This window comes from Camellia sinensis, chromosome 11 (genome assembly GCF_055761805.1).
Source record: "Camellia sinensis isolate YWXY chromosome 11, ASM5576180v1, whole genome shotgun sequence".
Lineage (NCBI taxonomy): Eukaryota > Viridiplantae > Streptophyta > Magnoliopsida > Ericales > Theaceae > Camellia > Camellia sinensis.
Window position 1 is genome coordinate 143,446,323 of NC_138971.1, and position 13,440 is coordinate 143,459,762.

A 13,440-nucleotide genomic window follows, 5' to 3' on the forward strand; every position below is an offset into this window, starting at 1 on the left:
TTCTTCTGTTGCTTATGTCGAATTTATACATTATTCTACTCCTTGCCCATCTACATTTCAGTCATATTGTTTTAAGTGAAGATATTTTGACGGGCTTGAATTGTTGATCAATAATAATGCTTTTGAAATCTTCTTTTGAGTTAGGCTTGTTTGTTTATACTATACCAATGCTGGTGAGACTAGTGAAGATGGCTCTTAAGTTATTAAGAGAGAGTGAAACAGCTAATAGCCAGTGAGATGGGTATAATTCGTCATGTTTGGCTGTAATCTAAGGTGCTCTGGCACCAGCATCAATATTTTAGTCCCTTTTTGTTTTGATCATCCTTTATTTTTCACTGGTAGAATGTCACATAAATATTGGAAATGAGAAAACTAGTGAGACAGCGCCCAGTAGTACAAGCGAGCACTGCGTAAAAAATGATAACAGTCCCACCCCGATAAATATTTGCCCTTAGGATTGTGCCAACTTCTCTCTCTCTCTCTCTCTCGCTCTCGCTCTCTCTCTCTCTATATATATATAGTTTAATTGTTTTTATTTATGGTAAAAATATTTAAAAGATAAGAAGATGATATAATAAGCCCAGAGAGAACCCCCAAAAAAAAGAAAAAACAAAAAACAAAAGGAAAAAAAAGATAGAATCTAAGAAGAGAATAAAGAAAACAAAGGATAGAAGTTGGAACCAGTATAGTATTAAAGAAAGTAGGGGGAAAAGAGGGAAGAGAGTGAGGTAAGGGAAGCTTCAGAGATCTAACACAAGTCCTTTGGAGCCCTTCTCCTTTGTCCTAGTTATAGCTGTAAGGGAATATTCTGCAGTCAGTCACATCGCAATGGAGAAGTTATTTGATGTTCCTATGGCACGGCATGTGGATGTGCCAAATTGAATATGATTGATGGAGAGAATGGGTTTATTGATTTCTGTTGGTGGTGTGAAACAAAATAGAGATATACCAATTTGTGATTGGTTGGGGCCAGGGCACAACTTACACCTGAGACATCTAATAATTTTTTTGGGAATTTGCTTTTAAGTGGAATAATAGAGAAATAATTTTATTTTCATGTGGTGTATGATGCAAGTTCATTCTTGTATTTAGTGCAAGTCTTCTTTGTGTCAAAGTTATAGTAAAAAAGATTTTATCTATACTATCAAAATGTATCTTATAGATATTATTTTGTATCATACTAGTTTTAGTCATAATCAAATGACCACAATGATCATAACTAAACACCAATTACCAATCATACCATAATAAAAAGTCTCTTTAGTGTAATGTTATAACTAAGTACTAATAAACATCCAAATGAATAATAAATAACATTCTAATCATAATGAGCACTGTTATCAATCCTAATCGAAAATCACAAAAGGTTTTTTTTTTTTTTTTTTTTTTTTTTTTTTTTTTTTTTTTTAAGAAAGGGAAACAACAAAAGGTTTTAGTCTAGGGGGAATGTATTATAAAATTTTCTTATAAATGAATATAATATATGTATATATATATATATATATATATATTACTGATTGAGACATTTATCACATTATTATAATGAACCTAAAATTTATGAGACTTCTATTTCATATTTTAAATTATTATTATTATTATTTTGTTGAATTACACATTAGTTAATAAAAAAGTTTATAAAGCTTATCAATTTGTAAATAATAAAAAAAAATGAAAATTATTTAGTGATTTGAGATGAACATATATAAGTCCTAATTTTATTATGATAAAATAAATTAGTAAATATTTTTTCTTCTGAAATTTCACCTTTCTACTTTTTTAAGAGAAGATTCAAATAAGATGAAAATTTAAAATGAGATGAAATTTCATATTTCCTAAATTATTATGAATACTTATTTTGAAAACATGATTTTAAGTTTGAAGTAATATAACTAACCTTTCAATTAACTTACTGTAATTTTTTTTTGAAGCAATGTGTTAAAACATGACTTTGAACAATTTCAAAGAACATTAGGAATTAAAAAAATAAATTCAAAATATAAAATTTGTAGTGACAGTTTGGTAGCAATTATGTTCATAATTTTCCCTTCGTGTCTACAAAAATTTTGAAAACTATAAACAAAAGCTCATTTGGTGTTTTGTTTTCAAATCGAAAAATTATAATAGATTACAAAATTTAATAAATGCTTAACTAAAAATTTTGGTTTCACTTATTGGGAAATTAATTTTTCATTCATTCATTCCTATATCTATACAGTGGTATGCCATCAATGGAGGTTGCGAGTTCAAACATCATATGAGCTGTTAAGGGATGATTCCCTTTCTCTTTTCCTTACACCACCATCCACTGGTCATCATCACCAGCAAACACTATCTAGCTACCTTCACCTTCGACCACCATTATTAACGACCTCTCGTCATCATCACTTTCTATAGCGACAATCATCTTTGACCACTAACAAATTTTTTTGTGGTCACCAGTTTCTATTATCAGCCAACCATTCCATTCCATTCTCTCAAATTATTAACAATCATTTTCAGTCATCATCATTCGCCAACAACCATCTCTAATCACCTCCTTTTAGTTTTTAAAATAAAATTATAAAATACTTGTATGTATCAAATATACTTTTTATAAGTAAATAAATTATAAAACATGCCCAAATTATTTAAATATAAAAAAAGTCTCACCCTCCACAAAAATACATTGAACGCACCCACACTCTCTCTCTTTATATATATATATATAGACACACATGCATATGGATGTAAGTATATATTCTCACCAATTGGTTGTTGGTCGAGTGGCGATTGGAGCTCGACTTGGTAGGGAGAACTACGGTTCGATCCCCCACAACGCCAATTGGGAGAGGGCTTGAGTCTAATCATCCAGAACTGCTCCCCGAATCCGGATTAGTCGGCCCAAAGTGGGTCGAATACCAGGTGGGTAACAAAAAAAAAAAAAAGAAAGTATATATTCTCTCTCTTCATTTGAATGGTAGTAGTTCCCCATTTACGGACGTGGCACGTGAGTTCACGAATATTCTATCCCCTGATTTGTCGGCGAATATTCCACTCTGTCATCTACGTGTCACTCTCTCCCCCTTTCTCCCCTACACCCGATCCCACCTCCCTCCTATCGTTGCTCAGTCCCTCTCTCTCTCCTCACTCTCTCCTTTCACCGTCCGATCGCTGGACATTTTCGCATCTTCTCAAATCCAACGATCCAGAACTAGAGATATCATACTCGTGAAGAGTGCACAGTAATTACATTTAAAATAATAATTAAATATTCGGCAATCATGGGTTTCATCAGATTCGTCGCCGAACTTTTCTCTCCGTGTCGTCTTCTCCTCTTTTTATATGTACTAGTTTCAAATTATTAAAAATAATAATCAATGTTTTAGAAAGATGATTAAAAATTATTTTTTGATTTTTTTTTTATTTTTTGTGAAAAAAAAAAATGGGTTAAAAGTTAGAAAGTAGCTTTTAACTCACTTCCTAAACTAGCCTAATATATATTACGTTTGGTAGAATTTTTTAAATATAATTTGAGAATTGAATTGTATTTTGAGTTTGTGAGTTTTAAAATTATGATCTGAGTATGAAAAATTTGTTTGTTAAATAAGTTTTGAAAATAGTTTTGAATTGAATGAGGAGTTTTTGATGTGTCATGTGATATTTGACAAAAAAACTTATAACTTATAACCAAACATATAATTCAAAATTCAATTCAAAACTCATAAAAAAATTTAAAAAATTTTGAATTTTTTTTAAATTTAAAATATAAAAAATACCAGGTGCCAAAAACAAAAGAAAAAGAACATTGCTCTGGTCAATCGGCCAGACGTCCAAGAGGACGGGCCAGTTAGCTCAAATTTTCCCACCTTGCAAAGAGTTTTCAAAAGTGAATGTGGAATTAATTTCTGAAAACGCTAAACAAATATCACACTCAAAAGTCAGTGTAGAATTATATTTTGAAAGCTCCACCAAATGGAGCCTATATTTTTCAACAATGCTATATTTATATAGGTAAATTATTTATAAGTCTTATTTGAAAGGTTTATAAAAGATATAATCTTATGAAAAAATTTAAAACTCAATAGGTTCTGTAATTTTTTTGTGAACACATCTATCCAATCTTAATTAATTAATAATTTGATTAATGATAATATCGTATATGAGAAATCTAATGTTACCATAGTGATCATATTTATATGATTAGAAATTTAAAATTTAAAATAATTTAATTAATAGCAATACCATATGTGGAAAATCCAATGATATCATAGATTATGGTCATATCTATATGGTTATAAATTTAAAATTCAAAATAACATAATTAATGACAATACCATATATGAGAAATCAAATGTTACCATAGATTATGATAATATCTATAGGGTTGGAAATTTGAAATTCAAAACGTAAATATAACATGTAGCATCCTAAACTCAAATATGACATTTCCAAACCTAACGTAACATTTCCATAAGCTTCTGAAATTCAAAATAACTTGATTAATGGCAATACCATATATGGAAAATCTAATGTTACCATAGATTGTGATTATATCTATGACTTATTTTGAGAAGATGGTAAAAAGTGACTTTTTGGCTTTCAACCAAGCTTTTGACTTTTTTAGACAAATGATTTGGGAAGTTGTTAAAAAGTGACTTTTGACTTTTTTCATTAATATTTGTTTATAATGTCAAATCATAATGAAATGACCAAAGTATTCCTAGCCAATTGAAAAATTACACATTTTTACCCTTTCATTTTCCATCTATGGAGGGTAATTTCGTAATTTTTCTTTTGGCTTATAACCAACATCCCAAATCAATTTATGGTCAAAAAAAGTAACTTTTTGAGTTTTGGCAAAAAGCCAAAACGCCACTTATAACCTTCTTCCCAAATTGAGCCTATATAGTTTAAAATTTGAAATTTAAAACATAAATGTAATATGTAACATCCAAACCCAACGTGACGTTCTCATATACTTTTCATCCCAAATCCAATGTAAATGTAACAAGTAACATCCCAAACCCACCATGACATTCTCATATGCTTCTCATCCCAAACTTAACGTGACATTCCAATACTCTACCGTTGAATTATGAATAATGTAACATTCTAGATGTAACATGTAATATCCCAACCCAACACATGTATTGAACGACCATCACCCCAACCCAGTGTAACTTCAACATTGAGTAATGGGATTCAATCCACATTCAATTATAAATCCAAATCTCCAATAATTTTGTTCAACGTACTGTGACATGTATGTAAACACTGATTACAACAAAGACATGATACACATTTAAATATATATACAACTGAACAACACACAAATGCCATCTACTATATGGTGTATCTGGATTAATATTGCACACTAAATGTAACATGTATCGTAACACGATTATCCAGGTCTCAATGTATAATTGCCATTCTACGACGTGGTTTACATTCAATATTCAATTAACAACCAAAACCAAATACCCCTAACCTAACCCTTGAGCCCATATACACCACCTCACATATCAAAATGTATCAACCATCACAATGTCAAATACACATATTCAACAATCAGAACATTGGTCAAAGTGTGTTTATCAATGAGTGTAATATATTGTCAATGCCCTATTAAAAATGAACAATCCATATTTCAATAAACAGCAATACACTTCAACAAAAAATAAAAAAAAATAAAAAATTACCTCTTCCTCTCAATCGATTGGAGTCGAAATTTGTAGAAAGAATCAATCCACAACTCTCAAACTTCATTTTATTATCGACCATATCCACATCCATTTAAGCAACATTTTGCAAATGCATTGGAATCCCGCGATCAAGGCGAAAAAAACTCCCACAGTCATTACTTGTAACTTTGTCTTTTCTAAAAGCCTTTCCAAACATAATATGATGAATGAGAAAATAAGGTACAATATGAAGACAACCTAGGTGTGTAATAGTATACTAATATTATTTATTTACAATTCATAGGACCTTATAGAACACAGTCTTATTTAAATAGTACTTAAAACTCTGAAAGAATATTCATAAGACTTCACATTAAATAAGTCTTCCAAATATGACTTATAAATAATTTTTCCTATTTATATAATTTTTTTTCTTTTTATAATCTCTTTAATGAGGTGGTAAGATAAAATAGATATAAAGAGAATTTTGAGAAAATATTTGAATACAAATAAGTTTTTTAAATTTTAGTTGTCATGTCATTTGTGTGGATTTAGAAGAAAAAATTGTGTGGAGGAATTATTTTTTTATTTTTTTTCAAAATATTGCGTATTTTTTAAATTTTTTTTTACAATAAATATATTCAGCTTGCTTGTTTTGAGTTTTCAAAAAAATACTTTTTAGAAAATTCTACATTCTTATTTTCCGTATTTTTTTTGTTTTTACTGAATTTTTTTAATATTTTAAACAATTTTTTTTACTTTTTAGACACACCTAACATAAATATACCTAAAAAGTAAAAAATTTGTAAAAAAAATCTTTTAAAAATTCACTAAATACCAAAAATATAAAAAAATACAAGAATTCAGTACAATTTTTGTATTTTTATGTATTTATTAATTTTTTAAAACATTTTTTTACAAATTTTTTACTTTTTAGATATATCTAACTAAGATGCATCTAAAAAAGTAAAAAAAATGTTTAAAATTTAAAAAATATTCACTAAAAATAAAAGAATACGAAAACAAAAAAACTCAATTTTCAAAAAACTTAATCCAAAAAACTCAAACTAAACATACTGATTATTTTTAAATTCTCATTGTTATACGGAACAAACAATTTGAAATGAAAAAATATATATTATATATATATATATATAATATGAAAAATGATTCATTCATACAAATTTTTTTTTTCATATCTTTCAAATGACTTGATAAGTAAAATTTAAAAACAGTTGTGATTGAGGCCTCGAAAATGAGGCTCGAAATTGCCTCGAATGTTTTTTTTTTTTCTGGGCTAATACATTTCAGAAAAAATAAATACAAAAAAATAATAATAATAACAAGCAAAGCAAATTTGAGCCAAAAAATTTGAGGCCTCAATCATTAATCATTTAAAAAATTGACTTACACTCTAGTATTTTTTTAAAACTCTTCTTACATGAATTCTGGGGTAATTTGAAAAGTTAGCTTTTAATTTTTAATTTATTTTAAGTTATATTATCTCTCACATTTTTATACAAAAAAATAAAAAAAATTAAAAAATTAACTTTTAACAAACTTTTCAAATCACCCCTATTGTGTTACCTAATTCAAAAATTTTTGAGGATAAAAAATTATATGAATGTGGCATAATAACCAATTTATAAGAGAGAGACACAGAAATTTTGAGCAGAAAGTGTTCTGTACACATTGGATTCGGTCAGAATTTTTGTTTTGTTATTTTATTATAAAAATTAGTAAAATGATAAATTAAATTATTACAATATTTATTTGAATTTGAAATTTCATCCTTTCAACAATTTTTTAACCATGTTAATAATAAATTGTGTTTATTCTCATACTATCTTCCAATTTAATTTGTGTATGACTTATTTTTAAATATTTTTATTTATTATGAAAAGATAGGTAAAAAAATAGAGAGATAATTTGATCTAAATAAGTGAATAAACCAATAAATTGATTATTTTTTTGTATACCCAAGACAAACCTTAATTTTGGTCACTTGAATTATATATTAGTGATCGAGTAAAAATATTAAATTTCTAAACAAGTGACACTATTGCAATGTAAGTAATATTATTATCGCAATATTTAATGTACAACTTTTTTATTAAAATGATTTATAATATTTCTTACAAAAAAATAATTTGTAATATTTTTATTTTATCATTTGTAACACAAATCACAATATTTTCTAATTTTACCTTTAAAGCAAACTTAGGCATGTTTTGAGAGTGAGTGAAATAGCAAAAAAAATAAAAATAAAAAAGATACTATAAATTATCACATTATTTTATCTATTTTTTTATATATCTATTTTTTTTTTATTTAAAAAAAAAAACACAAATTTCCAAGGCCAGCCCATAACATCATCTCAAAACTGTTGCATAAAATACTTTCTTCACTACTTTACAATTATATACACAGAGTCACATGTCTCTGTCATGAATGTGACTCTTTCTTCTCCAAAGTTTTCACATTTGTATTCTGTGTGTGTGTGTTTAGATTAACTTGGATTTGAAGCATCAGAGAAATTTCTATTCAAATATTCACTTTCTCAACTTTTCTAGTAATTATGTTTCACTATCAATTCAATTCCTATCAAACCCAACCCATACAATCTCTATTTTCTCAAACAGGGTGGTAGCTTCTCATGCTCAATTTCCCTGTTCTTGAAGCTTTCCACTCTTTTTTGGCCTTTTTGATGGAATTCATTCCCCCCTTCATCTTCTTCTCTTTTTCAAAGTTAGGGTTTTAAAATTTAAAACCTAAAAAAACCAGGAGAGAGAGAGAGAGAGAGAGAGAGAGAGAGAGAGAGAGATGATGGAGAGAGGCTACGGCGGCGTTGGCGGAGGAGGAAGTGGTTATCCGTACGAGAGTGGGGTGGTGATGTCCAGAGACCCAAAGCCCAGGCTGAGGTGGACTGCCGATCTCCATGACCGATTTGTCGATGCAGTCACCAAGCTTGGTGGCCCTGACAGTCAGTCTCTCTCTCTCTCTCTCTCTCTCTGTTTTGGACATACAAAGTATCCTTTTTGCAAAAATGGGTTTGACTAATTGTTCTAAAATTTCTTTCCATTGATGAACCTAGAAGGCCTAGTGTTGAAGATATAAACAATTAAGTCACTCTTATATTAGAATAAAATTGAAATGGATAATTTTGTTTGTAACATTGAAATTTTCACCAATCCTTTTTTTTTTTTTTTTTTTTTAAAGGGGGGATGGGCAATCTGTTCAAATTAAAGTGTTAGTATACTTGTATAGTATCTATGCCAAATTTGGAATTTTTAGAATGTGCAAGGACAAGTGGATGAACAGCTCTTTGATTGTGAAATCAAAATATGAAAATTGAAATTGATCTGTTTGTGGCATGCTGTGAATTTCTGCGAAACTGATTGGTGAAAAGTCTGTTCATATTACAAATAGTTTTGCTAAATTTGTGTTTTAAATTGTAATTTCAGGAGATAGATCGTAGTTTAGCAAATCCGCTCTCACTCTTCCAAAAGTAGTAGGGTCATGTCCTTAGCTTACTTTGTCGATCTTTAGATTCTTTCTCAGGACTTTGTCTAATTTGGCCATTTATCGATCTAAAACTGCATAAAAAACTCGTGATTAGCATTTTAATGTGCCATGGTTCAGTTTATGCTGTTTGTTAATTAACTCTTTGAGAATACTTAATGTCTCCTTTTCGGGAAGAACCTAAATTTTGTTGCATTAAATCCCGCCTATAGAGGCCTCAATGAAGAATGTAAAATTGCACTTTAGCAGCACATAATATGTCTCATTTTGAACCATGGATGTGAATCACATGATAATTATTCCTATAAATAAATGGGAGGTGAAAAATAGTAATTATTATGAATAATATATAAAGTTATTAGGTTTCACCCATTTCATTGATTTCTTGTGTTTACAAGTAGATGAAACAATATCACGATTTAAAAGTGTTCTGTCTACACAAGTATTATAGCTTTTATCAATTGCGAGCTTAGTACAAACTCAATTCCGGGAGGATTTTCAATTTGCAGAAGCAACTCCCAAGTCGGTGCTGAGAGTGATGGGCGTAAAGGGCTTGACGTTGTACCATTTAAAGAGTCATTTACGGTGTGCTTTTTGTTTCTTGCACTCCTTCCCCTCTATGCTGCTTTCTATGAACTGCCAATTTAAGGTTCTTCCAAATTTTGATGTGCAGAAGTATAGACTTGGGCAGCAGGCCAAGAAACACAATACTATAGAACAAAACAGAGAGAACAATGGTGAGTACATTTTACTTTTTGATTAATATTAAAAAATTTCACTACAAAGCAACCTTTCTTGCCAATTGTTCCTCCTTTAGCTGAAATCTTTTTTTTTTTTTTTTTTTTCATGAGCACAGCTTCAATTTAGATCTTCAAAGGGGAAACAAATGATTTTGTAGTATTTTTTTATTATTATATCTGTATTTTCTTTTCACTTCTTATTTTATTTTTTAATTTTGATAATGATTGGAATAGTTAAAACCATGTTTTACATGAAATCCTCAATTCAGTGACAGTGTGGAAAATCTTTTTAGCTATGCCTTCATTTGTCTTCACTTCTGAATTTTGAACAACAGATGAAATACTTAAATCATATTTTTAGCTTTGAAGAGCTGGTTAATAGTAAGCTTTGTAAGAACTAATTTTATTGGCTCTTTTAATGGTAAAAATTTCCATGTGGTTCTAACCCTTTACTATCTACTTTTTTTTTTCCCTTTTATTTGTAATTTTGTCCAAGTCACTGCCTTCTATTGTGGCTTACCAAATTTGTTCTTATTATGCATTATTCTTTCTGCATCCAGATGGTTCCTACAGAGATTACCAAGTGCATTCCTCAAGTGCAACTACCCATTCACTGGGAGTGAATACTGAACAAGGGTGTGGTGATATCACAATTCAACTCCCTATATTTGTTTGTTTCTTTAATACGAAGCAACCTCTCTTTCTATTTGGTTTGGAGTGATTTCTATTCTTGTGTTTGAGTAGAAAAAACTATGATTATAGCCTTGAATTTAGTGTGAAAAATTTTGCTTCAAGTAAAATTTGTTCTTGAAACTGCCCATATTGTTGCTAATGAATGTTCTATTTTCTATTCTGAGCAGAGAACTGCCAATTGCAGAGGCACTGCGGTGTCAGGTTGAAGTACAGAAAAGATTACAAGAGCAACTCGAGGTATACCTTTTATTTGACAGCTTTGTGAACAATTTTCCTTTAATTGTAGGCCTCTTCGCCATGGTAGGTCATGAACTTATTGCTAATTCATGCTGTGGTTGTTGGCTGTTGTCTGATTTCTATTTTTCTCCTAATATGTAATAGGTACAAAAGAAGTTGCAGATGAGAATAGAGGCCCAAGGGAAGTACTTGCAAACAATATTAGAGAAAGCTCAAAAGAGCCTCACACTCGATATGAACTTCCCTGCAGCAAGTGTCGAAGCCACAAGAGCTCAACTAACCAACTTCAATTTGGCTCTATCAAATCTCATGGAGAACGTGGATGGGGAAGTGAGGAATGAAAACAATATACATAAGAGCTTATTGAATGACATTAATAGGAAAGCGAATGGGTCACTTTACTTGGGGGAGGTAGAGGAAAGGAAAGACATCAAGCTTAAAGTTGAAGGCGGTTCCGTAAATTTTGATTTGAATACTAGAGGGAGCTATGATTTCATTGGCACAAGTAGATCTGAAATGGAAGCCAAGACACTTGCATATAGGAGTTAGAATTGAAAATATGGTATTTTACATTTTCTTCTATTGATATATATTTCACCTTCAGTAGCTAAATATATTTGTTGTCATTACTAGTCCAGATACATGAATGCTATTATTCTGAGTCTTGTTGCCATGATAACTCATCAGCCGATACCTATGCATTGGTGGTGTTGATAAGTTTTGTTGGGTCTCTGTATATTAAAGCATGTTGCGTCAACACGTTGAACTATGGAGCCTATGGGTGAGGACTGAAGGTCATACAACTCATATCATATGGGATGATTAACGACATGTTTTTGAACATTGTTAGTGATTCTTTGATTTTTTTTGATAGTACTGCAAATAATTTCCAAACTTCCTTTTTCATTATTATTTTTAATATATATATATATATATATATTCTTGTGAATTACGGTTGATAAGTTGATATATATATTCAGCAGTCTGAATTATGAGTTCTGGGCCATAATTTGATCAATTCCATGTATCAGATTGCTTATTCTCTAAATTACTCATAACTGTCAATCGAATCAGTCTTATTTAACATTTTCTTACTCGTTCGCTAAAAAGGAATGCATTTGGTTCTGGTAAATTGATTCTGTAGTTTTCTCTAGGGTTCCAGATTGTTGAGCAGGCTAGACTAGTTCATGTAGGTCCGTTGGGGCAGGCTGGTTGGTTGTTATAGATTAGTAATTTTCTTTTTCTTTGGGCTTGGACACTATAAATTAGGGCTTCAATTGATGTTCATTTTACTAGAACATGTTGATTACATTATATCTGAACTAGTAGTGCCACTGACTTGGGCTGGTCATGTATTTTATTTTTTATGGGATGTTCAAACTGGACATTCAACTATATGGAAAAGTTGAATGCTACTTGACCACATTCATATAACAAGTACAACAATTACAAGAAGCACGAAGTTGTCCTCCCCTGGGCAGTCAAAAATAGAGCTCAATACATCAACAACTGATGTAGTAATACCACTAATCAGATGTTATTGAACTACATGAGTATCGGCGACATTCTTGATAGTAAATGAAGGCATGTATCCCCTGTCAACAAAAAGGGTAAAGAAGGTATTTCCCCTTCTTAAACGTATGAGTTTGAATACTAGAGCCCACATGACTAGTTATTCAAGAAGATGCCTTTAACATGTCTTAGACTAATTGTTCCATCCTGGTTGGATGTAGTCTAGATTCTAAACCAAGAAAATTAATAAGAAAAGAACTAAGGTTGAGGGTCAGCTATAGTCACATGAGCCCAAGTGCATGCAATTATCTAAGAATAGTTTATTTGAAGATTGTCAATACATTGTTGAGGGCCCTTGGACTTTGATTAGGAACACATTAGTGGATTAGGCTTTGCTTAGGTGTTAAAGATAATGTATTGAATGTGTTACTAGCCTCCCAAGTAGCTTGGTGTATTTGGTATAGAAATGGTTCAACAACTCCCCAAAAGGTGTCAATTTCCTTTGATCTTCTGTTCCTCTGTTTATGTTATCTCTTTTTTTTAATTGTTTTTTTCACTTTGCTCTTTAGCTACTTTGATAGATCTTTGTCATAGACTTGTACTAGGAATTACAATGCAATATGAGATGCAACATTTATGTTAATAGCTTTCATTCTAGATCTTGTCTTTTATTTTGGCTCAATGCTTGATTTTAGGTGCCTAATTAAGTTATATATCTGTAGTATATGGAAACAACCACCATGCCTCGATCAGTGCCGCAACCATAGTGTATTATTGGAAAATGACTTGCAAAAAGCCAAATTTATTGCTTTCAGTCTATGGAACTTGGTTAGGTACTAAAAATTCTATACCACTCAATGTTTAGAGAGAGAGAGACCTTAAAATGGTCTAGTACTAAGGATTAGCACAAAGGTGTGGTTTTGTGGCAGCTTATGTATTTTGAATTTTTTTTTTATATAAAAATTATGAGATTCTGTGCTAGACTGTTTGCTACTGTATCTGCTTATAGTTTATACGGTAAAAATAGTTTAAATAAGCTGAAAAACTAATAATTTTGAAGTTGAGGAGAGGAGGAG

The 13,440-nt window shown here is 30.4% G+C and overlaps 1 protein-coding gene across 2 annotated transcripts; it reads left to right on the forward strand.

Annotated features, from left to right (window-relative positions):
• Positions 1 to 8,017: 8,017 nt before the first annotated feature.
• On the forward strand, positions 8,018 to 11,746 carry LOC114281968 (myb family transcription factor PHL11). 2 transcript variants are annotated; one of them, XM_082895786.1, is made up of 6 exons: positions 8,018 to 8,643; positions 9,692 to 9,765; positions 9,853 to 9,919; positions 10,483 to 10,558; positions 10,783 to 10,852; positions 10,997 to 11,746. In XM_082895786.1, the coding sequence occupies exons 1-6, from the start codon at positions 8,484 to 8,486 to the stop codon at positions 11,399 to 11,401; spliced, it is 852 nt and encodes a 283-aa protein (XP_082751912.1). In that variant the 5' UTR covers positions 8,018 to 8,483; the 3' UTR covers positions 11,402 to 11,746. The 2 variants fall into 2 exon arrangements, with proteins under 2 accessions (XP_082751912.1, XP_082751913.1); XM_082895787.1 differs by having other exon boundaries at positions 8,060 to 8,647.
• The last annotated feature ends 1,694 nt before the right edge of the window (positions 11,747 to 13,440 follow it).

What these genes read in the sequence shown, in the direction of transcription:
- LOC114281968 (XM_082895786.1), top strand. Translation starts at nt 8,484, where the DNA reads ATGATGGAGAGAGGCTACGGCGGCGTTGGCGGAGGAGGAAGTGGTTAT. An exon ending in CAAGCTTGGTGGCCCTGACA is followed by an intron (nt 8,644 to 9,691) that starts GTCAGTCTCTCT and finishes TTCAATTTGCAG; the next exon opens with AAGCAACTCCCAAGTCGGTG. An exon ending in ACCATTTAAAGAGTCATTTA is followed by an intron (nt 9,766 to 9,852) that starts CGGTGTGCTTTT and finishes AATTTTGATGTG; the next exon opens with CAGAAGTATAGACTTGGGCA.